General features: G+C 39.6%; 6 protein-coding genes across 11 annotated transcripts in view; 4 read left to right on the plus strand and 2 right to left on the minus strand.

The window, feature by feature from the left end:
* skor2 (SKI family transcriptional corepressor 2) overlaps positions 1 to 5203 on the plus strand; it is a 49057-nt gene extending 43854 nt beyond the window's left edge. For both annotated transcript variants that reach the window (XM_084383151.1, XM_084383152.1), the window contains exons 5-9: positions 1261 to 1326; positions 1449 to 1547; positions 1810 to 1877; positions 3055 to 3118; positions 3568 to 5203. In XM_084383151.1, coding sequence (XP_084239277.1) covers positions 1261 to 1326; positions 1449 to 1547; positions 1810 to 1877; positions 3055 to 3111 — 290 coding nt within the window. In that variant the 3' untranslated portion in view covers positions 3112 to 3118; positions 3568 to 5203. The remainder of the gene's footprint in view (positions 1 to 1260; positions 1327 to 1448; positions 1548 to 1809; positions 1878 to 3054; positions 3119 to 3567) is intronic.
* A 710-nt stretch (positions 5204 to 5913) lies between these two features.
* On the plus strand, positions 5914 to 7909 carry ier3ip1 (immediate early response 3 interacting protein 1). Its single transcript, XM_084382424.1, has 3 exons — positions 5914 to 6054; positions 6514 to 6615; positions 7047 to 7909. The coding sequence occupies exons 1-3, from the start codon at positions 5964 to 5966 to the stop codon at positions 7100 to 7102; spliced, it is 249 nt and encodes an 82-aa protein (XP_084238550.1). The 5' UTR covers positions 5914 to 5963; the 3' UTR covers positions 7103 to 7909.
* A 1670-nt stretch (positions 7910 to 9579) lies between these two features.
* Positions 9580 to 14675, plus strand: hdhd2 (haloacid dehalogenase-like hydrolase domain containing 2). Of its 3 annotated transcripts, none has more exons than XM_084383244.1 (9): positions 9580 to 9657; positions 12015 to 12124; positions 12244 to 12346; positions 12605 to 12710; positions 13232 to 13316; positions 13456 to 13621; positions 13755 to 13805; positions 14104 to 14167; positions 14302 to 14675. In XM_084383244.1, the coding sequence occupies exons 2-9, from the start codon at positions 12024 to 12026 to the stop codon at positions 14403 to 14405; spliced, it is 780 nt and encodes a 259-aa protein (XP_084239370.1). In that variant the 5' UTR covers positions 9580 to 9657; positions 12015 to 12023; the 3' UTR covers positions 14406 to 14675. The 3 variants fall into 3 exon arrangements, with proteins under 3 accessions (XP_084239370.1, XP_084239372.1, XP_084239371.1); XM_084383246.1 differs by lacking the exon at positions 9580 to 9657 and adding an exon at positions 9666 to 9849; XM_084383245.1 differs by lacking the exon at positions 9580 to 9657 and adding an exon at positions 9666 to 9843.
* Positions 14667 to 21406, minus strand: katnal2 (katanin p60 subunit A-like 2). Of its 3 annotated transcripts, none has more exons than XM_084383242.1 (16): positions 21341 to 21406; positions 20353 to 20423; positions 19859 to 20025; positions 19690 to 19732; positions 19430 to 19532; positions 19248 to 19346; positions 19004 to 19075; positions 18720 to 18797; positions 18227 to 18325; positions 17350 to 17413; positions 17112 to 17230; positions 16873 to 16964; positions 16420 to 16530; positions 15704 to 15866; positions 15377 to 15479; positions 14667 to 15271 (listed from the first exon to the last, which is right to left on the minus strand). In XM_084383242.1, exons 1-16 carry the CDS (start codon positions 21389 to 21391, stop codon positions 15132 to 15134), a joined length of 1575 nt encoding a protein of 524 aa, XP_084239368.1. In that variant the 5' UTR covers positions 21392 to 21406; the 3' UTR covers positions 14667 to 15131. The 3 variants fall into 3 exon arrangements, with proteins under 3 accessions (XP_084239368.1, XP_084239367.1, XP_084239369.1); XM_084383241.1 differs by having other exon boundaries at positions 21228 to 21385; XM_084383243.1 differs by lacking the exon at positions 19004 to 19075 and having other exon boundaries at positions 21228 to 21385.
* Positions 21407 to 23204: 1798 nt separating this feature from the next.
* sigmar1 (sigma non-opioid intracellular receptor 1) lies at positions 23205 to 26675 on the minus strand. Its single transcript, XM_084383983.1, has 5 exons — positions 26348 to 26675; positions 26162 to 26213; positions 25799 to 25947; positions 25563 to 25655; positions 23205 to 25458 (listed from the first exon to the last, which is right to left on the minus strand). Exons 1-5 carry the CDS (start codon positions 26490 to 26492, stop codon positions 25229 to 25231), a joined length of 669 nt encoding a protein of 222 aa, XP_084240109.1. The 5' UTR covers positions 26493 to 26675; the 3' UTR covers positions 23205 to 25228.
* Positions 26251 to 26738, plus strand: part of galt (galactose-1-phosphate uridylyltransferase) — a 32472-nt gene continuing 31984 nt past the window's right edge. The window contains exon 1 of the mRNA XM_084383982.1: positions 26251 to 26269. The gene's annotated coding sequence lies outside the window, so the exon portion shown is untranslated. The remainder of the gene's footprint in view (positions 26270 to 26738) is intronic.

Raw genomic sequence — 26738 nt, forward strand, 5'->3', positions numbered from 1 at the left:
GTATAATGTATTTCGAAAAATTACACGAAACAAATTAAATGAGACCACCTTTCCCCTGATTGCCAAACGTCTCCCTGGGCGGTGGGAAGCTCTACGTGATTAGAAGGCCTGATTCCTCCGAGTCCCACCACCCCCCCTCCACTGTCTTTAAACTCTCCCTCTGTTTCTAGGGAGAAAAAATAATCTAATTTTCCATTTATGTAATGCAAACCGCCTTGGCTTTGACTATTCACGGTTAATTGACTGTCAAACGAGGTTGTTATCCTCGGGCACTGTCTGCAAATTTGCTTGTCAAATGAGACAGAGAGAGGAGAGGAAAGGAGAGAGAGGAGAGAAGAGAGGAGAGCTCTCTCTGCTCTAAATGAGAGAGAGAGAGAAGCGTAGGGAGGCTCAAGGAGCCGGGATGTGAAATGACTGGAGGAGAATATACATATCGAGTCTGCTGGATCGCTTCATTTAAGGCGCACAATGCCTCATTGTCACAATTCAGACGTGAGCGCACACAACACAGTCATACGAACACAGAACAATATAGAAACTTTCACGGTGGTAAATTTGAAAACAGCATGTGATGAAGATGTTTGTTAGAAAGAGGAAGATGGTGAAGTTTTAAAGCAACAAGTACGGTAGATTCCAGGAGTCCCAAACAGTAAAATTGATTTAAAAAGAACACAGACAAACATCACACGAAATGATGCGTAACTTTGATAACACTGATTTCCATGAATTTACGGTTCTTCCATCCTCATGCAGACACTGATCATGGTAAAAAAATAACATTGCAATTTAATTGTTTAACTTGGAAGCTTGTCATTTTGAGGAAAATAGGTGGAACGGCCATTTAAACGTATACTTTTCAGCACAGGTCTTCAGTGTTAAGAGCTGCAGATTCAATTTACTTTAATTTACCGGACACAAGTGTCTTTCTTATGTTTCCTTACCAGGAAGCAATATTATCCGACAAGAGAAGACAGAACGTGTCAGGGAGCGAGGGCCGTAAATGTCTCCATCCACAGTGCCGTCAGAGTGTTACCACACACTTACTCTGACATCTAGAGGCCAAAGAGTGAATTACAGTGCTCCACTGAAGACTGGCAGGGCTGTTAGAGAGAGAGAGGATGAGACTGATAAGAAATCATGCATTGCGTATGAAGTACACTGTCTGATGTAGTTAGAATAGAGTGAAACAACAATTACTCCATGTGCCTGATATGTCGTAATGTCTTTATCTAAATGTGGCCTATCTCTCTATGTTGTCAGGTGATCAAAGCCATGGTGCTACTTCTCCTGTGCCGCTGAAGAAGGATGTTGAGAACATGGAGAAAGGTAAAGACTGTTCATTTGAGTCGCACTCACAATTCCCACTCATGTACCATCGAAAGTAAGATATCTTCACAGTATATTTATTTCTAACAATCCTTTTTGCATCTGCTTTCCTTCTTTTGCAGAGGAGCTCCAGAAGGTTCTCCTGGAGCAGATCGACTTCAGGAGGAGACTGGAGCAAGAGTTCCACGCTCTGAAGGGCACCTCACCATTTCCTGTCTTCCGTAAGTCATTTTTTTTTTTCACTCATTTCGCTTTCCTTTTTCACACTCTGAAGGGCAACTTCTCCTTCTCTGTCTTTTTTAAGTTATTTTCTGTTCTCTCCTCTGTACCTGTCTCCCTCGGCCGTCTCCCTCTTCTACCTCTTCCTCCTGTTTTTACAAGTCTCATTCATCCTCCATCAGCTGTCTTTTATCACTGTGCTCAATCAGTTACTCAAATGATAATACAGCTCAGACTAATCATAGATTTTTGTGCTAATTTCAGACAATTTTCAAGACCAGATGAAACGAGAGCTCGCCTACAGAGAAGAGATGGTCCAACAGTTACAGATGGTAAGACTACTAATGACACAATCAGTGCTGAATGCTGATGGAAAATAAATATAATTTCTATGCTTTTAAATGACAATTAAAACATCCTTTTATAGATACATGAATTAAAAAAACCTCAGTGCTTGCTTTGTGAAGCAGTCTTGGTAATGATTTTGAGAATGAACATAATTAAGACCAATTATGAAGCACTTTTCAATAAAATATAGATACACAGTTTGAACAGAAAAGAAAGAAATCAAAATCACATGAGGAAATGTGACTATAATAGCTCAATTATCCCTACAACTACAGTAGACTGTAGACATCCATGTCTTCAAACTAAAACAGAAATTAAATGAAGAATAAATAAAGCCCTCAATTGGATTCAATTGGACTCAATCTTCTGCTGTTGCTTATTTGTCCATCAAAAGACAGAGCCAATCGTTTAGTTTGTCTTTCATGGGTGAGCAGTTCCTCTGCAGTCGTCTGAGTGTTTCCGTCCACATCAATCACCCGAGCAGCTGGCAGACATGCTGACAGACGGTGTTTGTCTTTGCTTTCTGACACAAGCAACAACTGTACACGCTCGCATGCACATGGTCGCAAACCACATCCACCACAACACACGCAAGCGCATGCTGCATTCATGTAACCGCAGAGACAGGCGACTGAACGGGCATTCGAGCTAATTTACGAGCATGTGCGTGCACGCTCAAGTGCACGTGCACGCATAAATCGTTCAAAATTGACAAATGCGTCTAGAAGCAGCAGATGGATCTGTCTGAGAGTAATGACACATTCATTTCACACAGACATTCAAATGAACTCCAACAAATTTTTAGATTTATGTCCCTGCAACATGTTTTGGAATTTGATTGAACATCACACCTAAACTTTGTACATTTCTGACTTTTTCATTTCCCTTTTTTAAGGAGAACTTTATTGGAATCTTGTTATTATCGTTTCTTTTTGCCGAGTATTTGAGAATGAATAATGTTAAAATGTTAAAGTTTGACATTTGATCAACTACAAGGATTATCACATTTCAATTTCATTGTGATTTCATTATCAGCACTTACCAGGCCGTATCAGTGTAGCATATAAGAAAGAACAAAACTTCAGTATGTATATACTTATGTTAAAATTTTGTGTGTTTAGGATTAATTTAACGTTTGAATCAAACTTTTGTTTCTTTCAGATTCCCTACGCAAACATCATCAGAAAAGAAAAGATCAGCTCCCATCTCAACAAGTAGCTAAAAGGTGAGTGTTTTTGAATGAATTCAATGGAAACATGTCAACATAGGAAGCTGTCACACGAGGATATTAACATTTGATTATTTATAACACAAAACAGCTTTTTTTAAAGCTTTTTCTGGAAGCACATTAGCCTTAATTTGATAATTGACAGCCAGACCAACACTCACTATCTGCAAATTAAACTGGTATCTTTCACTTAGGGTGGTGATTTAATGCCAGTTCGTGAAATTAAATCACTTTTAGATGTTGAACTTGCTTGAGAATTAGTTATCCTGGTCCAGCAATCTTCAACTATGTGATAGCATATACAATTTTAGTTCAGAACGGCTTTCACTAGCTCACTAAACACTATCTGTAACAGACTTTAATCATCAAGACTTCAGTCTTTATAAAAACACTAAACATGAATGTGATACTAATGTTGGCTTTTTATTCATGTTTTGTCTTTGCAGACTGAGTCATCAAAATCCCACATAAGAGGAAGAAGCTGCCTGGATTTCTGTCCCAAGACTAATTAAAAAAAAAAAAACTGTTAAATGATAATTGACAGAGAAATATTGAAGAGAGACAAACACAAACGAATATGACATTTAATAGTATATATAGACATTTCTTTCATTTCACTGGGACTGCAATGTTTCTGCCTCTGCAGCACAACCTCTGTTAATAGCCCTGCACTTCAACTCTTTCTAATAGGAACACATTTGGACCAGCTCTTGCTGCTGTTTGGTGGCACGCTGGTAAACGTTTGACCCGTATTTCCTCTTCCCTGAGTCCACTTTATCCCCCAAACTGACTGAACTGAAAGGGGCCCAAACTGGCAACATGAGGGGAAACAGACGGACTCCTGCTCTTTCCGTCAGACTCAAAGCTTTACCCAACCAGGACCAAAGCAACCACACCCTTCCTTGTTTTTTGTAAATTTTAGGGCTGAAGACCACCAGGAAGGCAGTCATATGGCTCTGAACTTTTCCAAGCTCTTAAAAGACAAAGAGAAAAAGGACAGTCTGACTGCTGCTGGCCCAACTGTACTGTACATACACCAAACTGTGGATGAGGATGGACTTCACAACGAGATTGTTGCTGTTATTATTGTTGTTGCCGTGGGACCCTGAAGAGAAAGAAACATACCAACCTTTATTTACTGGCAACATTTGATCCCAAAGGGATTCTCCTCATCATGTCCAGTTGTGTTGATTGACCAAACAATCCCTGTGAATACTAAGTATCAACATGATGCACCCAGGTTTTATCTGTTACATTTCCCTCACTTGAATATGCCAGATGAAGAACAAAATAAAAGGGAACAAATTAATAAAGTATCAGTGTTTTGGGTTTTAAACCTAATGATGCAATTTGATCAGTATTAATACAGGTGGGTATCACAAAAAGGGTTCACGCTTTATGCAAACTGTACAGTAGTTGAGCAGTTTTAGTATTTGGGTGTGATTTCTCTGAATGTACAAAAAAACGTACAGTACGATGTTCAGTGCAGTTCTGATTTGACATTTTTCACCTCTTCTACTGTTAATTTCCGAGCACATTGAACAGCTGGAGAATCCTACGCTCAAAGGCACCCTGAAGGTGCTTTTTACCCTTCACCCAAATTTTCATAGCATTGATCGACGGGCTTCACTTCCTTTCAGAGGTGAAGGCAGCTGAATATATTTGTGGTGTCTTCAGATGGACGTTGAGAGGCCATTTCTCTGTGTTTGATCTCCAAATGAGCGTGGTCTGGGCCATTAGTGAGGAAAAGACTGAAGTTGGTCAGTGTTGTATATCTACCTGTAAATGATTTCACCTGACTGTATAACATGTCATACGTGTGAATACTGAACCTCACAGTCTGACTATCTATGTGTTTGTTTGTTTATTTATTTATTTGAGTATCAGGGCCTAACACCCTGATTGTGAAATATAATTTATTCTAATGTGAAAAGAAAAAGAACGAGACATGATGACGATGGTGCAGTCAAGTGTATGTCATAAAGAATAAAAATGACCTCACCCACCTTGTTTATAGAATGAAATGAATGAATGGATGAAGTTGTCATTTACTGAGAGAAATGTTATCCTTATAAACTGTTAATGCAGATGTATTTAAATATGTTCTTGTAGTTTCTCTACTATTTATGTGTAAATTAAAAGTCTATACAATAACCAGGATGTGGTTTCATGTTTAGGCCTATTAACTGACATTGCTTACCATTTTGATCAACTGATGCGTTTGTATCAACACAAATATATTGGTAATTACAGGGTTATTTCATTTTTTCACATTAACAGGATAAAAACATATAAGAAAAAGTCAAGCATCTCTGACAGGACAACTTATGAAGTCATAGGCTCACATGGTGGAAAGATAAATAATATAAAAACATATATATATAGTACATACTAATGAAATAAAGAGACCTCACTAACAGCCGCACAGGTAAGGAAAAATTACACATTTAGACCTGATGAGCATAATTATTTTGTGATTGTGATTATTGGTCAATATTCAAACGAAAAAGAGGCAAAAATTTGCTTTTTATATTATTTAATTTTTCAATATATGTTGACATTCTCTTTTTTATCTCTCCTTTTTCAAGAAAGATAACTTTATTTGTGGATATGAACCACAATGTGACCTGATTCCAGCATGAATAAATAATAATAATTATTATTATTAAAATAATAATAAAGATACATTTTATAAAATACATTATTTTTCATAAATTAAAATAAAAGTTTTTTCTGTTGTACGACTTCCGCTGCCCCTTTACGGCATCTGCATCTCTGGGAGTGGTGACCGGAGAAGAAGAAGGAGGAGGGAGGAGGAGACGAAGAAGAAGAAGTTGCCAGCATGGCGTTTACTCTGTACTCTCTCATCCAGACTGCCATCCTCTGTACTAATGCAATCGCTGTGTTGCATGAGGAGAGGTTTCTCAGCAAAAGTAAGTACCCTGCCATGTTTTATACGACGTACATTATACATTTTTAATGAAGTGACGCCGTATCGCAAGCTAACTGCAGCTAGCTAGGTGTGTAACCATGGATCTATAATATATAACTATAACTAACTAACTAATAATACATCCATGTGTGTAACGTCACTGCACTATTAGCTGCCTGTTTACAACACTGAAAAGACTCATGTTGAGGTTTTAAGGCAGAAAATTGAGGTTCCCTCATTAGAGTGTATAGTAAGATAAGATTTGTTTTTAATGGAAGCTGCTTAAGGGAAAATAAAAGGGAGAGCTACATGTTAAGGGGTTATAAATGCAAACATACAAACATATGCACTCATATGTTTCCCTCATCCTCTCACCAGTGGATACTACCTTTTTGTTTTGATATTTTTTGATAGACTAATTTATATTTTCCTCCTCCTGTCTCTTTCTCTGTGTCTCCAGTCGGCTGGGGTGTTGACCAGGGAGTTGGAGGTTTTGGGGATGATCCAGGAGTCAAAGCCCAGATCCTCAATCTCATCCGCTCAGTCCGGACTGTCATGAGAGGTAAGAAGGCTAGTTTCCTCGTGTCCTTGAGGAAAAACATTACATTTAATCGCTGAAATAAACAGTGTTGAGTGAGTGTCATGTTTAGTAGGACTGGGTATGGTTCTGTCACTGATGCCAATGAATAAAGGAGTTTTTAGTTCAAAAAACAGAACTATTCAACAAAATGAAACACAATTATCACTTGCATCCGTTTATAATATTGTCTTGAAATAAGACAGCCGCACAAGAACTTTTTCATTAAAAAAATACAGTATAAAATCAACCAAATCAGGAAATATTTAATCAGAGAATACCTGAACTCACCAGACTTTTGGTTGTTGGTTCTTTGTGCCACGGATGCATTTTGCGTGCTACCCTTACTACCGTAATATTAAAAACTTGAGGATTTGCAATTGACTTTGTGTTTCTTTCCTTTCTTGTTTCAACAGTGCCTTTAATAATAGTGAATTCAGCCTGCATTGCCCTGTTATTACTGTTTGGTTGACAGTGGCACACCAAGCGCCAACATGAAGCCGGAGGACCAGACATGTGCCAAAGAACAAACACACACTCACTTAAATATGCGTCATTCAGAGACTCCTGCCTTTGCCAAGTCATCAGGAGGGTGAACAAGTTTCCCAGAGAGCTGGCATGGGAATAGAAAACCATAGCCAAAGAGAAGAAGAATTGATCCATCACCTGCCTGGAAATATGGCTGGTGTGGACACCAAAAGGATGAAATGGAAATTGTCTTGAAGTTGTAATGTCACCCTAGATGAAGATTCGCTCACAATCCAAAACTTTTGAGATGATAACATATCATGATATCATCATGAATGGCATTTTCCATGTGTTTTATCATGATGTTACAAATGAGAAACTTGTTGGAGATGTTTTGTCAGCAGTCTGGGTGAGCAGTATCTAACTATTTATTAAGTGTTGTTACATTTCTATCCAGAGCTATATATAGCCTTTTTTTTTCTTTTTTTCTTTAGAAATGGGAGAGGTCTAGGAGCTTGATGAAAGTTAAACAAAATGTTCTTTTTATGGCTTCCTCCAATTTGTATTTTAGGCCAGTATTGTGTATTTTCCTGGCCTGATGTGAAAGGGTTTAGTCTTCTTACCAATTCTGAACTTGAATTCTGTTAACTGAACATTATTTAAGGCTGTATACACCTGGGACATGAGTCTGGATTTGTGCTTATGGTGTGTACTGTTTACACATCAATACCCTCTAAATGCCACAAACATGATTGGGAAGATGTATTTTTATTTTGTTTTATTTTGGCTTGAAATAAACATCTTAATTCATTTTCATAAAAACTCTTTCTTTTGTTTTAGTGTATTTATGAGTGTGGGGAGGTTATGGATCAATATGTTTAGTTTGAGCAGTTCTTTTTTCACCGGCCTCATTTTCCCAATCAAATCTACAAGTTAAAGCTTTGTTGTATTTGTAGCAGACCAGCAGTTAAGCCACTTTTTGGGGGAATTTCCAAGCTTTCATGGGATTGCAATTCATGGCAGTTCTTTAACTTGGCTAAGTAACTACTTTTCCTTGAGTATGATGTTCCAGTATCCTCAACTTCTACCCTGTGTAAATATTGACAGATTCCTGTGGACTGTTTGTCCATCCATCTCCACTTCATCGACAATCCCCATATGTTGAGAATTATCTAAGCTCCACAAACATTTTTATTAACACTACTATCATTTTGATTCTAAATACAAGGGACGGAGGGAGGGAGGGAGCGAGAGGGGGAAAAGGGGATCTGCTGGAATTAGAAGCATATGTTTATCAGGGAGATTTGCACATTAAAGCCACTTTGATCTGTGATTAGTCCGAGTTTAGCTGTGCGTTCGCAGGAAAATCTGTAAGCGATCACAGGCGACTGTACATGAATATGTATCTGCACTTCACAGGTCAGGATGTGTGGTGTTTGTGTGTCTGTGGTCTCAATAATAAATCATAAGAGTGGTGTTTTGACAGGTTAGTTTCCATTCCTGTTCATTTTAAATGAATTCTTTGTTGAAATTTATTTAAAAAGCAGACATCAAATCTGTATATAAAAATATATATAAAAAATTATGCCTAATGGACTTCACACCCTGAAAGTGACTAACAGAACAATAGATATCCCTTCAAGTTGGAATTTAGAATTTATACTGAAATCGGAAAAAAGAAAAATCACTTTCAGTGCATTTTAATGTTATTTGCTAACACAAAATGTGAAAAGATGATGGGCAGTAAGGGAATTTCAACTCCAAATGAATTATCTCATCACAACAAATAAAAATACGGAGTAGACGTGTTGAATTTCAATAACATTAGTTGATTTTTTCCAAAAATTCACATCAAACGAGAAAACCATGAAATCACAACCAAAACATTCCCTCAAAAACAAGTATTTTAATAAAAAGGATTTTAAAAAGACGGTACTGATTTAAGATATTTTGTCTGGACAAACACATTAAAAGCGTGAGATTAGTTCTCCAACATCATGTTTTTCACAGCTATGAGCAGCACAACATTTAAACATACATGAAAAATAAAAACAACACTGGGAAACTGTTGTTCACTATATCAAAAGAGGATTTGATCATTCATGTCTGGCATCGTGCAGAGAGAGGGTTATTATCGTTTTGATAATACCTCCCACCATATTAAATCTATCTGAACGGCCTAAATGACCCACTAATGCCATACATCTGTTGGTTGTTAGTGCGATGGGATGCATATGTTTTTTTTATTATTCTAATGAGTGATTAAGTGGTTAGGGATAACCCTCTTATCTGATTATAACGTATAAGTTGGAAATGAAATAACAGTGAAGAAGAGAGAGAGTAATATCAGAATGAGAGTGATATTAAAAAATGTTTTCCAAAAACGGGGGAGTAAAAAACAAAAAAACAGAAAACCTAAAACAGGATTTAAAAGAGGGTAGACGCAGTTGTGACGCTTGACCTGCGGGGGCAGCACTGAGCTCAATAAGGCTGAAACACACGTTTAACCAACGAAGAAGAAGCGTCAACAGGAAGCAGGAGCAGCTGCTGTTGCTAAAGGTTAGCATGGTTAGCAGTGCAGCTTACTGACATCCCAAACTTATACATTTTATTCAGTTACTGAGCAGTTTTGCCGATTAAAACCACAACATTTTGTGTCCGCAGAGGAGTCGCTTAATGTGCATAAATGAAAAGTTTTAGTTACCAGCTAAAAAAGCTGCTACTTTAGCTGTTATCATCATCCAGGTAAAGGTAAAACATTGATATTGATAAAGAAGGTGTGTCTTTTCAGACTGAAACATAGTGGCGTTTCATTTTTTTTAAGCTATACATGTATTAACTTTTGACAAGTATTATAAGTAATCTCACCGTGATGTGTTTGAGAGGTGCCAGCTTGTAAATATCACAACAGTTAAGAATGTTGTTGATTAAATGTGCAAATTTCAGTGATGTTGACATAAAATCACTATCGAGAGCCACAGAAGCGCCACAAGAATGTCACAGTATGTCCAACTGTCTAGTTAACGTGTAGGCAAAACTTAAAACATAAAAGTAACAAGACTGTCAATTGATAACAATATAATGATGAGTGTTAGAGCTAGAATGGAAAGCCTGTAAAGAAATATTACAGTGATGCTTAACAGGAGATGAAAACTGTGAAGTACACAGTTGTTACAATTGAGATGAGAAGCAAATGAATAAGCACCAGTATAGAAATATATAAACATTTTGAATATATAAATAATACCATGATTATAATGTTGTGCTGTAGGTGATAGTGACGCTGTCAAAGTTGTAGAAACAGAACAACAAACAGCAAAAAACGTATACTCATATTTAATGTAATCCTAATTTACTTCTAATATGTAGTCGTAAAAAACAATACCACCACCAACAAAATAAATCCATTATCTTTACCAGGCTTGGGCAGATGTTAGACATCATCGAACATGGTGAAATTAGCCGTTATAGGCGATATTTTTCACTATATCCAACAGCTTTGTGATTCTTCATCACAAAGCTGTTGGATATAGGATATGTTGGATATATGAGAGGAACTGCTCAGACTGTTTTAATTTATCATAGTGTTGTGTCTCACCTGGCAGGCCCTCTAGAGTTAGAGGGAAGGGACCCAGTGACAGACTAGCTGCACTTGATATTATACTATTACACTTACTATACATCTAATGTAAACGTTCCTATTTAATATTACTTTGTTTGTTTGTTTGTGGCACAAACAAACAAACTCATACTACGAATCAACATAAAATAAATAAATTAAAGTACTATAACTATATATTGTAAGAAACTAATATAAACTACTATAACTATTGTAACTGGCAGTGTTGGAACAAAGCCATTGTTAATGTTGCTGATTACACCTGTGCTCATGCTTCTACCACAGTTATGTTCGCTGTGAGAAGGCCTGTAACCTAAGACACTGAAGGAAAATAACATTCTTTAATTGTTTTCCCTTATTGTCTGCCTGACGATTCAATGAAAGGACCTGCATAAACACTTGATAGTCATTGATAATGGTTAAAGTTCACAAAGTCATGTAGAAAACTCAATACATAGGTCAGTGTTAGAGAATCATGAAGCTTGTTCAGTTACAGCCTCAATTTCCCTTAAACGCCCATGCCACACACACTCACAGACAAATAGGCTTATTCTCAGCTTGGCACTTTCCTCTCTCCACCGTTTCCTGTTATTAGTTGAGCTAAATACAAATAATAGACACATGATCTACAGGCTGTGTGTGTGTGTTTAAGCTATTTTGGATGGCATTAAGAGCATTAATTGTACTCTCGTATTGATAACTACATGACAGAAATCCAAGCATGTCTAAATAATGGGGGATCACACAGTGAAAGAGCAGTAAAATACAATCCCAAAATCTGTATTCTAGGCAGGAAGTCATAAATTCTGGGTACAAACTGGTCAATAATCCTCTCAGTTTGGTCCTGATGCAGGTTTGAACAACGCAGTAATCTGATAAATTCTACCGACATTTTAAAGATTATACCTTCATAATCATAATTCATAATACATTATTAAGGCAGAATAATCTTTTTTAAACTGACTAAAGCTCCATTTACAGCGGACCTTGGTTATATTTGGCTGTTTAAAAAGTCAGAATCAGAGACTGAACTCCAAGCAGCTCTTATCTAACAGCAATGCTCAGTGGGTGCAGGTTTTGATGAAGACTGAAACCTGTTGAAAAATGGCCTCTATTGATTATATGGCTGTTTTATGTTCATTCAAATTAAGTGAAAGTCGAAAGCCAAAGGGCAATGCGGAATATTAATGCTGCTTTTAGTGCATTTCTATATAAACAAAATAGCCACTGAATCTCCACCAGCTGCAGAACATATTCAGGACCTCAGCTCACGTTCACCATCCGTCCTCCTCTGCAGGTCTCCAGCATGGCGGGCAGACGGGCTCTGAAGGCCGTGCTCATCGACCTCAGTGGAACTCTTCATATAGAAGACTCAGCGGTACCCGGGGCGCAGGACGCCCTAAACAGGTAAGAAAACAGCCCACGCGCTTTCTAGGATTATTGCATTATTCATTTCATTATTCTAGATTAATATGGATTCTGAATGTGCCTTTAACTGCAAGATGTTTATGCTTTGGTGCTGTCAGGTTACGGCAGGCGTCTGTAGCTGTGAAGTTTGTGACCAACACAACAAAGGAGAGCAAGAGGAACCTACTGGAACGACTGCAGCGTCTCAACTTCAACCTCCAGGTAAAAACATCCGGGGACATATTTCATTTAGTGGAGATGCTTTCACTGTGATTTTGAAAAAATGTAAAATAAAATACGAAAGAGGAATCAGGTGTGCTGCTTCTGCACTGAAGTTCAGTTTGATGCTCTTGCCTTAAACAGAGAATCATATGTGATCTGTGAATCTGATCTGTGAATTCACCTAAAAATCAGCACATAAAATGTTGTTGTTGCCTCTTTTCCTGCCTTTGTTTTTGAAAAAGAATGTTCCCTCTGCAGGAAAAAGAGATTTTCACTTCACTGAGTGCAGCGAGGAGTTTGTTAGAGCAGAAACAACACAGGCCGCTGCTGCTGGTGGAGGACAGCGCACTGGAAGACTTCACTGGTAGGGAGCTGTGTGTGTTTGTGTGTGTGTGTGTGTGTGTGTGTGTGTGTGTGTGTGTGTGTGTGTGTATGTTGGGGAGAAGGAAAGAGAGAGAGAGAGACACCTTGCTTCAGCTGTTCATTAGTTTTTATTTATTTTTTCATTTTTATTTCTTTGAAACTCATTCGTTTCAGCAATCAAATCAAACAACCTGAAAATGAAAAGTCACTGTTGATATTTTTAATTATTGTTCATCACTCAGTATTTTTCAGTGGCTAACCTTATAAACAAATATACATATACAAAAGCCACCTTATTTATTGTTGCCTTACAGAATAATCAATGTACTATGACTACATTTAATTTATCAACGAACCATTTAGTTTGTTTCTGTCAAAAACAACCAATGGCCAATTAATGAGAGCCCATAATGTTTACTTATTATGACCAACATTAGAAAGTCCCAAACTAATCAATTTAACACAATGTGTAACAAAGAAATACTGTTTGCATTTCTGTCCCTTCTGTATATGATTCTCCAGGTATTGATACATCAGAGCCAAATGCTGTCGTCGTTGGACTCGCTCCTGATCACTTCAACTACCAAACACTCAACAAGGCTTTCAGGTGGTGAACTCATTGATCAGACACATTCTTCAGTTGCAATTGCAGAATCATTGACTCTATAGTAATTTTCCTTCTTTTTTCTGATGATCATTTTTTATAAATGCAATGCAGCCTGTTAATCATGTATACTTGTCCCCAGAATGATTCTGGATGGAGCTCCTCTCATCGCCATCCACAAGGCTCGGTACTACAAACGTAAGGATGGTTTGGCCCTCGGCCCCGGGCCCTTTGTGACCGGACTTGAATATGCTACAGACCGTAAAGCTACTGTGGTGGGGAAGCCAGAGAAGACGTTTTTCACACAGGTTAGAAATTGATTTTTCAAGAAAATAGAAGAGGCTTTCATATTTATCACAAACATTTAAAATATGTTGTTGCCTGACCAACAGAAGAGTTTACGAGGCCTCATATTTTCTTTTGGTCGTTTCCCTCAAACAGGCTCTGTCTGATTTAGGATGTAGCCCAAATGAAGCGGTCATGATAGGAGATGTAAGTATATTGTCAGTTGTGATTCAATAAGCAAGTTAATAAAGTTAATTTTCAACATTTGGTGCAAACACATTTCAGTAAACAATACATGGAGAGTGTAGGCTGTTGTTAGAAAATCAAACCTGAGTCTGTTACCGTATACAAATTTATTTTAAAATATACAATGTTAAATTTGAATAATGAATTTGTTCAATACATACATTCATTTTCACTATTTGCTAAAATAAACTTAGTCATGTTTAGAAAACTTTGAACCCCAAAGGAAAATAAAAGTTCTTCTGTTGCTGTTTTTCCACAGGACGCCAGGGACGATGTGGGCGGGGCTCAGAACGCAGGAATGTTGGGAATTCTGGTCAAAACAGGTACGACAAAAAACAGAAACCTCCATCTTCATCTTCTCCTATAATGTCCTCATTATATCTTATGTATCAATGTTTTTTTTCTATATTTTTTACTTATCTCTTGGCTTCCCACCTTCTCTCCTGTCATCGCTCAGGTAAATACAGAGAGGGAGATGAGAATAAAACCAACCCCGCTCCCCACCTGACATGTGACAGTTTCCCAGACGCTGTCGAACACATCCTGAAGAATCTGCTATAAGCTAGTGAAGACAGAATCTGTCATTTACACATGAAAACACTCACCTCCAGTTATCACTGTTAAAGACTGTTGGCCTTTACTGTAAATAACTTTCTTTCCTCCAATGTTGAGGAGGAACAACCCCGTCTGATTAAGGAAAAATAACCGTCCTATAATGTTAAAACTAGAAGTGAACCATACATTTCAGAAGTACCCACTGCCTGTTGCCGCAAATACACGTTTTGTCATTATTTCCCAATGTAGACGTCCAAATAAAAAATATTCAGCGGATGACTATTGTTTATTTCATTGTGCTTAGGATCTTTGTACACATAAACAAAATGAAGATCGACTGCATAAAAAAACAGTAGTACTGGCTCAGAATAACAGATTTCAGGTTGTTCAGAATTTTTGTATTTCCACATTTATTTACATTTATTTATACATTTATTTATTTCAGTGTCTTGCTTTCCCTTTTCAGTATTTTACTTTGTCTTTTTCTTGTTTCCTCTCAGAAGACAAACTTAAAAACTAATTTGACAGGCAAAAAGGATGAAATAAAAATGTGCAGTATGAGAACATTGACTGATGTCAAATATTCCACCAGGAGGCACACAGAGGGCCTTAATTTCATTTAATTATATTGCTAAACTAAAGTTATTACACAGGCAATGTCTTTGTAAGAGGATGTTTAAATGTCAGGGTGTGTAATGTGTGACCAAAATATGGACCTTTAAAATAAGATTGTCAGACAGACTCGTACTCTCTCTCCCAGGCTGCGTACCTGTCCATCAGGTTTCGGGCCGAGGGTTTGGTGTGTGCGATGACGTCCAGGAAGTCAGCTGTTGTCACAGTTTCCAGCTGGATGGCAGGCATGTCAGAATCTCCTGTGGAGGAGAATCCCAGTGAGGCTGCAGTGTTTTATCAGGGACACTTGACAGAAATACGGCTGTTAATGGCAATCTTATTGTTGTAGGTCGTTGAACCACTACCTTCCTGATGGGACTCAAGAGCATCGAAGATCTTGCGGACTGGTCTCATGGCGGCTTCCTTACATACCAGTCTGATATCAGAGCCAGAGTAACCCTCCATCCCCTGGCACACACACACACACACAAACAGGCAGTGATGGGCACTGTGTTGTGATCGTATTGTATATTCTCTCGTCTCAGTCGTAACAGACATACATATAGTTTACAGGAGTAAACAGGTTTTTTTCCAGTTAATTTTAATCCAAACATGGCAATAACAAGGGGAAGAAAACGCCAAACAAATAAAGGTCAATAAACACTTAATAAATTGTTTGAACTGTAACACACCTTCGCCAGAGTTTCATAGTCCAGCTCGGTCCGTAGCTCCACCCCTCCCGTGGAGCTAAGAGGAGGTAGCCAATGAGAGATCATGGCTTGGCGAGCAGGTGTAGAGGGAAGACTAACGAGAATCCTTTTCTCTAACCTCCTCAGCATGGCATGGTCCAGTTCCCTGAGAGGAGGGCAGGAACAGTTACACAGCTGTAGAAAACAGTTTGCTTCTTGTCCAAATATCCTGAATTACCCGAATTATTGAATTATTAAAAATTGTTGTTCAACTTGTTTTTTCATCTATTTTTTTCATTTTAATTAGAGTAAAGCGGGGCAGCTGTAGCTCAGTGGGTAGCGCAGGTGACCAGCAACCAGAAGATCACTGGTTCAAATCCTGGCTCCCCTGGGTGGAACTGAGCCACATGTTGAAGTATCCTTGAGCAAGATACCATACAGTAGCACAGTTGGCACCTTGTGTCAACAGAAAAGGGCCCTGCAATGAGCTGGCCCTCACCCCCCATAAACTGGGATCGGCTCCAGCAACCCCCAAAAGATAGAGCAGCAGAAAATGAGATGAGAGGTGCAGAAAATTGACTGGTGAGTATCATTCCTAATCATCAGATACCAGAGCCTTGGGTTGTGTCAGTATTTGACGACTTCAAATGACAAAGATAAAATACTAATGACCACTGAGGTTTGTATTTATGTGGTGTGTGTTTACGTTAAAGTGTTACCAAGGCAGGTTGGAAGCAGCCAGCACAAACACCAGGTCCTCTGATCTCGCCAGTCCGTCCATCTGAACCAGCAGCTCAGTCTTCATCCTGCGGCTCCCCTCGTGTTCTCCTCTGAAACAAGACATCGGTCTGCTGTTACATCAAAATTTATATTCACCACCGCATCAGGGTGGTGAATCAGGCATTCAATACTTTCAAATGATATCCATACTCAATAAACATTAACTGTACAATTGATATTTTGTACAAATGCCTTTTCTTGTAAAAGAAAATACTGTTCCTGGGATTTCCACTTTACAGACATTCACAGTTTTCAGTTATCTGTCTTACTTGGGGAAACCTTGGCAGGACACATAGCTGTTGGTGGCCAGGCACATTGGCTAATGCAGAAAGTGAACCCCTAACCTACGACAGTGGGGAGTAACATTCCGACCACTTAGTGGTTGAGCTCACCCCATGCTGGTTCCTCTCTGGCTCATCACTGACTCCAGCTCATCCAGGAAGATGGTGGATGGGGCGTGGTACCTGGCCAGCTCAAACAGAACCTGCAAGCATAGAGATAGACAGAGTCATACATATCCAAGCTACAAAACTCAAGGTAAAGCAGACGATGTGTGTAACATACAGTACGTAAACTCGTTTGTGCTATTTGTTGTATTTGATCTGTTGTGTGTGTTGTAGAATTAACCTACCCTGACCAGTTTCTCAGAGTCTCCTCTCCACTTGCTGACGATGCTGGAGGCTGAGATGTTGAAGAAGGTCGTCTTACACTCTGTAGCCACGGCCTTCGCCAGCAGTGTCTTTCCTGTGCCTGTGTGGATGTGAGTCAGATGGTCACAAGACGTGCATGTCAGGAAGAATTCAAAAAGTGAAATTACTTTCAAAAGACCATTGATTGAGTTTGCTTTCATTCAGCACCGGAGGTCTGACCTGGGGGGCCATAGAGCAGCAAGCCTTTCCACGGAGACAGGATGCCTGTAAACAGCTGAGGGTACTGTAAAGAGAGAGAAGGAGTCAAATATATAAACTACAACAGCACACTGTAATTTTACAGCTGCAAACACATTCTTCCAGCAACAAAACATACATTACAATTCTCTGCAGACCAATCAGAAACTGAGCCGAGTGCAAACAAAACTGATTTTCGCTTGATTATAAAGCTGTGGGTGCTGCAAATACCACTTACCGCACAAATTAGTCTAAATTTTAGGTGGCAAACAGAGGCTGACTCCAATCGCCAAACTGACCTTATACCCAAGAGAATATATAATAATGGAGACAGAAGTTGGGCATTCTGGGAAGGCGGAGGTGCGGTGTTATTCAATAAAACAGGCCAGCAGAATAGAGGACAGACACATCAGTCCTCATCTCCGTCTGTAAATGTCAAGAGGATGCAGACAACCTGATTTGTTGTCATCATATCCATGAGAGGTCCAGGTGATGATGATAGAAGTGTGTACATATTTTCCCAGTGTGTGTGTGTGTGTCCCAACTAATGTGTTTATGTGTCAGGTTTTGTTTGTCTGTGCAATCTTTATATGCAGAATCGCAAAATTGTGTAAATATAGGATAATATATAAATTCTGCATGGTATAGCACGTGTGTGTGTTCCTTCCTCCCTGTCCATCTATCCATCTGTGTATGTATGTGTTACCATATTATCCCAGATATAGATTTAATGTCAGCCTAACAGAATGGCCTGACCCCGCCACCCTCCTTCTCTTTAAGCCCTTTAAAGGAGATGTATTCAGAATCGAAGACGGGCGAGCGGAGCTGAAATACCAGCGTGCTTGGGCAGCGGCCCCACCTTAATGGGATAGACGACGGCCTCTTTGACTAATCGCTTGGCGTCCTCCAGGCCGATGATGTCCTCCCACCGCACATTTGGGCTGTGCAAATAGATGTCCTTTAGGGGGTGAACACACACACAAACAGGCAGAGTGAGGGATGCATGTGGAAGCTGGAAATGGACGCACACACACACACACACACACACACACACACATCCTGGTGCGATTAGGCTTGTGTAAATAGGTGTCCTTTAGACTGAAACATCAGATAAGGGAAACAGATAGAGCCTGGGCCTTCATTAATACAACAGATCAATTCATTCACAACATAGCTCTTCGCTGCTCTCTAGTGGACACATTTGGTATCATATAAATCACTTAAAGCCTATTTTCACATCCTATAGCCACAACTTGACATAAATCCAGCTCCTCTACATGTTTTTTTTTTTAGCATGTGTGCTTCTTGTTTGTCAGTGCTGGCAATCTAGTATTTGAGTGTGTGTGAAGTACCCTGCTGATGATTGCAGCCAGATCTCTCATCTCACCACTCATTCCAGAAAAGCCGCTCAGAGGCTTCAGCAGCCGTTCCTGAAACACAGCATAGAGAATTAGCATTAGCAGTTTTACTATTGTTTAATTACCCATGCATTTTGTGTCATTCAAATGTCTTGAGAAATCAAAATAGGAACTAAAATGATATTTTTTCATGTTTACAGACTGGATTAAACGCTCATTATGAGGATTTTTGCTATTTTCATTTCCTCAGTGTTGCTCTGAGGCATCCGTGTAAATACCATGTGGTCTGAGTCACTGCCAGCTTCTTTGACAGTGTCATGGATTGGACCTTTGCCATCACTCATCTGGCCCTAAGACAGGCGATACAACATTTTGACTCGTTTATGTTAAAAATGTATGTTTGTAGGAAATCTTCAAAAATGACAGGAAAATCTCATTGGGATGACAGGATTTTCTGGGGAAAAACAAATAAAAAAAACAATCCCCTTCATCGATGAATAACAAAAAGAAATTCCCCAGTACCTTTCTGTTCATGGCTGCCTCCCCAGCTGCTCCATTTCTGATGGAGGAAACGTTGAGAACAAACTCGGACAACTCTGGAAAAACTGAGGAGTCATTCTCCTGGAATATGAAGCGCAGGCATCACGATGTTACAATAATCTCTATTTATTCTAGTTTTCTCATATTGGTTATTCTGTGTTTACATTTGTATGTGAGCTGGCCGCTGTCTTCTTGGCTCCATTTCCAGACTGTGGGCTCTGGGAAGGGTTGATTTTGGGGAGAGGCTTCACAGCTGAACCTGGACTCCTGACGCACAAAGACAGACACAGAGGAAATGAATTTTAGACTTTGAATTAGCTTTTTGATTTGTATGTTACTAATGTTGTGTATGTGTAAGCATGTATGGACAGTGTTTGACTATAACATCCTGAACATGAAATAAAAGTCAAGTTGTGAGACTCACCGTTTTAATCCACCACTTCTTGCAAATTTATTTTCAGCTTGACCTAAAAAAACAACAGAAAACATCAGTTAAATGCAACTGAGATTTAATGAGTACATCCCAATAATTCAGAGTTTAGCAGCATTTTTATCCCATTGAACGCGAGATATGATTTCAGTCATGACTTTACCTGGCCCTGCTGTTCTCCTGATGAGTTTGGGGTATTTCTGGAACTTGACGTAGTGATAGCTCTCGTACTCCATCAGCACCATCTCCAGGTCGATGTTGTCACAAACCTCGAACCTCTTCACACCTCCATTAGTCTCCTGGTCCAAGGCCACCGCTGCAGCCACGTAGCTGGTGAACAGACACGCGACACGAGAACTCATACACATGCATGGCGTTGGAAATGTCACAAAGCAACACAAACAAGGTCAACTATGTGTGCTGTCTTGCTCATTGAGCCCACGGAGTCCAGCGTGATTTAGCTGAGATGTGTTTTGTTGATGAATTGCAGATAAAGCACAGACACTTGCACACAAAACACTCACATACCTGCTTCCTCAGTAACGTGCATTATAGTAACTCCATATATATAAGTTAATTGCATTTTTGTTCATTCACGTGGAATTTAAACATTTGCTCATCAACCACACATTTCCTAGCACACATCTTCGTACCGACCCTTGCCCCAGCAGGTGTTGGTATATGAGGATGAGGAGGCTCTTCCTCCTCGTCTCAGTTCTCAGCTCATCCTGTCGGGACAGCAACACAGAACACTGAGACACAGTAGCACATCAAACACAATGATGTCAACAGCAATCATTAAAAGTTTGGTTCAGTGAGTGTGTGATATTATCTGTGTTTTGATTGTAGGAGGAAAATGACCAAAAACAAGATCTTAAGGACTAACAAGTATCAGGTCTTTGTCACTTGAATTTACAGGAAAAGCACAGGTGAAAAAAACCTTTCTTTAATGGCTATGTGTCCCTGAAAGTCATGACACAGGAAGACTTCATTAATGATATTATTAACACCTGTGTTTGACATGTGAAAAGGTCTACAGTTCAGTAATAGTATTTAACTATTGTATTCCAGCACCCTTTCCTCTCTTGGTTGTTTACACATGTGGAGAGCATCACAGTGGGGAGGACGGTGATACATTGTGATGAGGAGAGACACACTGCCAGCAGAGGGCGACAAAACGCACCAGATGAGAACCAGCTGTGTCGGTATCTAGGCAACCAGCGAAAGCCGATTAATTGTGGCTCTGGATGTTTGCAAAGTTAGCCCGATTAGCTCAACTGCTAACTGCTTCACGGCGGTTTATCTGCTGTTTGCTGCAGGACATATGTATAATATATAATGACCCATCCCTGGACACATATGTTACTTGTTTAATAGGACAGTCATTGTGGCTATAAGCAGAGGTAACGTTAGCCAACACGCCCCTCTCCCCCGAGGAGCATTGCTAGTTAGCTAAAAGTTGGTAGCTGACCAACAGTCGTCCGTCAAATCGCCTAGAAAACGCAAACATACAAAACTCCTCATTCACTCACCGCCTCCCGGGCTTGATGGGCGATTTTCATTGATTGATATGAAAGCTCCATCATGATTGTGAAAAGTTTGTGAGCCTGTAAGTCTGTCAGTGTTGTGCTGTACGTCTGTTCACCGTGTTTTTGTTTCGGGTCGTATGGTTTTCCCCTCGTGGGCTACCGTACATACAGCTGTACCTTTACTGTATTTTGTCCTGGGACTGCCTGTATGTCTGTCAATACAAACAAAAAAAAGACAATATATACAATAATACTGTTAATAGTGACAATGCCACATTATAGTAAGCTTTTATTTTTAGCATAAAATAATTACATGACTTCAATAATAATAATAATAATAATTTAAAAGAAAGATTTCTAAATCCCTACAAAACTACAAAACCCAACAAGTTCAATAAATGAGTATGAGATTATTTGGGGTTGAAAGGTCTGGAAAAGAAGAGAAGGAAATGTTTTGGTCTAAGAAAGACTTGATGTGACAATTAATTAAAGCTGCCTAGTCTTAATTAAAATTAAAAAAAAAATATTTTTCCAGCAAATCAAAAAGGTTTTCCATACAGAATATCACATACACAGCTTCAACACAAATGGTAATTACAGTTGAGATTAGTTTAGATTCAGTTTGAGTTACTAACAAATATTGCTGTTGTTGAAAAATTAAGCTTCAGTCTCATTTAGGGGTCATATATGTTGTTCCTACTAAATGATGTAAAAAGATTTAACTCAAAAAAATATCCTCAGATACTGAATGTGTCCACTGGGGAGCAATGAGGAGCTTTGTTGTGTCTAAATTGAAGCTATCTATTATTGAAGGCCCAGGTTTTATCTAGTTCCCTTATCTGATTTTTCATTCCAAAGGACACCTATTTATGCAACCCTAATCGCAGGAGGACGTGTGTATGTGTTTGTGTATGTGCATACACATATTGGTTTTCTACCAGTGTGGATATAAATCTTGTTTTGTATTATTTTGGATTGTTTGCATCCATTCTTTGCAATTGTTTATACTTGCATCCATAAGTCCAGTGTTTGTGTATGTTCACCCCTGGGTTTGTAGGGACACAATCGGCCTGGAGGACACCAAGCGATTAGTCAAAATGTCTGTCGTCTATCACATTAAGGTGGGGCCGCTGCCCGGGCACGCTGGTATTTCAGCTCCGCTCGCCCGTCTTCGATTCTGAATACATCTCCTTTAAAAGCCTTAAAGAGAAGGAGGGTGGCGGGGTCAGGCCATTCTGTTAGGCTGACATTAAATCTATATCTGGGATAATATGGTAACACACACATACACAGATGGATAGATGGACAGGGGGAACAGAACATCAGAGTAGATACACACTAAAAGCCAAAACAGCACATGTGCAATGGTATGTGACACGTACAAAAGCATGCACATTCACACACTCACTTCTATACATGCACACACAAAAGCAGGCACAAGCAAACACAAACCCACCTAGAATACACACACTTCTATCATCATCACCTGGACCTCTCTCATGGATATGATGACAACAAATCAGGTTGTCTGCATCCTCTTGACATTTACAGACCGAGATGAGGACTGATGTGTCTGTCCTCTATTCGGTTGGCCTGTTTTATTGAATAACACCATCTGTTCACGCGGCATCTCTCCACCTATCGCAATCCCTGAACGATGTGGATAATGGTGAATAAGTTAAGTTAAATCGTGTGTGTAAATACTACAGCTTCAGAACTAAAAGAACTACCCTCAGCTTGTGTTTACCTTCTTAGATTATCCCTACTGTTTATTTCTGTTTGTTCTGAAGAATTTGTAAGAGATTACTGTACATACTGCAATTATAGGTCAGTACATGACCAATATGTACTGCAATTACACACTTTTGTGATAAATTTGATGACAATCCCTATATTCCAGTGGTGCTATGACTCTAGTAAAGGCTCAGTACAGGTGAGTTCTTTGAGACTGATCTATATTTGAAGTGGATGTAGTACTCAATAATAAAACAGGCTTGCATCATTTGCCTTCAAAAACATTTATTTCTTTTGGCACTGTTAGTTTTCAGCTTTACCTTATAGTAAATTGCACATCCGAACATTTAGGAGGTTTTTTCCGTTTTGCCATCCATCCATGAGACCACACTGCTATTGATGCTTCGGTACATAAGCCAAATTACTCCAGTTTTGGGTAGTTCAGTATAATACAGTATAATTTAACTCCTGTGGAAACCTGGTACGAGCCGGGATAGGTTCAGGCAGGTTCAAATGTGGAAATGGTGGAACCAGCAGCAGTGATATGCTTGTGCAGTGCAATCACAGGTGAAATACACAAATAATATTTCTAAAAGGCTTTGATTTTATGCCAGTATTACGTAGAGGACGAGGCCTGTGGACATTGTTTAGTTTTGGCCCTGTTGGGCTAGTGCAAAGTTCCACACAATGAACGGAGGCAGAGTAGTTTCACTTCGTCAGAGCACAAAATCATTCAAGTTCATCTCAACAATTATATTGTCAAACTGATTGTACCAACACTATTTCAGCTCATAAAGCTCCCTGAAACATTTCAGATGCAGTTTTTGAAGTAAGTCACCTTTTACAACCCATCCCATTAAAGGAGTACAATTACAGTATAACACAGCAGAAGTTTGAGGAATAGAACAGCAGCATTTTCCATTTCAAAGGGCTCCTGAACTTGTCCAAAGAATAAATGTAGTGTGTGCAGTATTATTATATCGTAAAGTGATTAGATTCAATGTATAAACCTTTACCAAAGTTTAGAGAAAGAAAAAAAAGGACTGGAATCTTTCATACTAAGCCTAAAAATGTGGGAATTGCTCCTTTAAAAATTCAAATTTGTTGTAGTACAGCAGCTCTGAATCAACTGATTAAACACCGTGACAATAACTATAACCATTAAAACACTGCCGTCTCTGAGCTGGCATGAATCAGACTTTGACTCATGCTGAGCCAGAAACAGGACACCGCATACACATCTCCTCAGGTTTTCAACATTTTCAGAAAAATATATAGTGTATATACACAGTTTGATTGTGAATGAAGAAATGGAGCCAAATGTCAAGACAGGCTTGATTTTTGGAACATACATGCTTCTTGGCTTATTGATGCTGGTTTCCATTATCGGTTTAAGACAATAAATAAGGACTCTCATTAGGCCCAGATGCATATACATATGAAGTGGGTGTTACCTCAGAAAATAGTGGCTTTGCATTATGTATTTTGTTTGTTTTACAAGCCAAATTAAACGTTGCATATTTGTTTCAAAAGTAATTCCTTGGTCCAGAGTTTTCATATCACAGCTTCAGTATTTGATAATCGATGCTTGTTTTTCAAAGTGGTCTGCTAAAAGAGTTAACAGGGACTTTAAGCAGTGACGGTAGAGGGACAGCTACGGCCTCGCCAAAAACAGCTGATTTGGTATTTGCCTTTTTTTTCCTCAAATGCCGTTGCCGTCCCCTGAACTGTTGCTGCTTAATGTCCCTAATACTCCAGTGCCTGATTACAATTTATTGTAATTTCTTTGGGCTTCCATTCTTTAAAAATGTGGATGCTGTATTTTTAATGGGTACTGAAGACTTTCTGACTATGTGGGCAGTTTGAGCTCTCAGAGGAATGTTCATTGTGTGCAGTAAGATGCTGAGTATCAATGTGGGACTCTGGGGGAGGGGCTAAGGCTTCATTCGAATGATATGTTCTTGTGTTTTACCGATTTTGGTGAGTGGAACAGCCTTAAAATCACTGGTAGGTGTTACAGTTTGATGTACAGTAACAGGGTAAAGAGAAAGACTTGAACACTTTCTTTCACAGAGCCTTAATGAAAAGGCAAGGGATGGGATCACCTGTACTGATGCAAATTTGAACTGTCTACAATTCCGGGTTAAAATATCTAAACTCTGAATGATCTGACACAGATGTTTTCCTCATGCTAGATGTCAGTGGGCAGGGGTAACAAGGTGTGCGATGACAAGGCGACCTTTACATGTCCCTGTGCTGGTGTCCGAGCCTCAGAAAACGCCGGCCTCTGTGAGTAGTGTGCCAGCCTCGAGCAGCATTCCCTTGACATAGACGCGTACGGTGTAGAACATCGTGAGGAAGTCCTGGGTGCTGAACAGGGTGTCTGCCAGAGCGAATCCCAGCGTGGAGGGGATGAAACCTCGGCCGTACTCCACCATCCACGTCCCGGCGCTCCACTGGACCGACGTGGCCTCGCCTACACTGTGTACGATGGTGTCACCTGTGAGGAAAAAAGAAATGACAGGAAGATTTGTTTATCTAGTTCATTCAGCATAGAAAATTATTTCATAAGACGACATACAATTTCAGATTTAAATGAGTTACCAGGATAGTATATTTCACTCTTGGTTGTCCCCTCCTTCCACTGTCTGAAGGTGCCGGATATGATAGTGTCAGAAATCTCAGCCCAGTAACGACCTGACGAAAGAAGAGAGCAGACATGGAGTCAAGTTTCTCTTAGTGTCAGGTGATTATACACCAATCAAACTTTTGGAACTGATTTTTTTTCCCCCATGTAAAAAGGCATAAGACAGGACTTTTCCATCCCCATCGTTCCTCACCCGAGTGTCCTCCTGTGTCCACCGCGGTACCAAACAGCAGCAGGTACTCTGTGACCGAGGCGTGGAGGAGGCACATGGAGCCCATCCAACCTCCAGCGTTCACAAACACCCACTGCAGATCCTCATCTGGCAGGATGTGGCCAGGATACCTAAGTTCAGTTACACTTCATTAGCTGGTTTTTAAACACATGACAAGTATTCACACTAGAAACGTGACTAATAGACTATGAAAGAGTGATGGATGATTGTTGTGAAGGGCATGATGGGCCTTGTTTACTTTAAAAAAAAAAAAAAATAACCAGAGAGTTCCTGGATCCCCGTATCTGAATATATTTTACTAATGCAAATCAATGTTATCATTACCTCTTCCTGAGCTCCACCACCACTTTGGAGAAGGCCTGCTCATGGTCCTGTCCTGAGAACAGACAGCATATATAGCAGGCACTGAGGGGGACAACTTGGACCACACACGTTCGTGTTTTACTTTACTTTGCATTTGAGTGAACTGCAGCTTGGTCTCGACATAAAACTCCACATTACCAAACTCACCTGCGTACTGTTTGGCCAATTTGGCGACGTCTTCTTTGTTGAATACATACTGCTTGGTGGCCATCCAATGCCGCAGCAGCAGCACAACCAGGACGGTGACTGCGCCGAACAAAAACAGTTTTAAACTCGTTCTGACTACAGACATGGTTAAAACAATACTGAACAGACAGAGAGACAGCGACAGGTCAGACTACACGTGGAGAAAGGGGCAGACAGGTATCTCCAAACACGCCATCAGCAGAGGAGGCGTGGAGTCATGGGAGGACAGCTGCTTCCGGATAAGTCGGGGGCGGGGAGTGGCTGCTCAGCCAATCAGAGAGCGAGTCATTCGCGTTTGTGACAGCAACTTCGAGGTTGCCAGCACACTGTAAAACCCCCGTTAGGTAGTTTT

Source organism: Pagrus pagrus (genome assembly GCF_965226575.1).
Source record: "Pagrus pagrus genome assembly, chromosome: 19".
Classification (NCBI taxonomy): Eukaryota; Metazoa; Chordata; class Actinopteri; order Spariformes; family Sparidae; genus Pagrus; species Pagrus pagrus.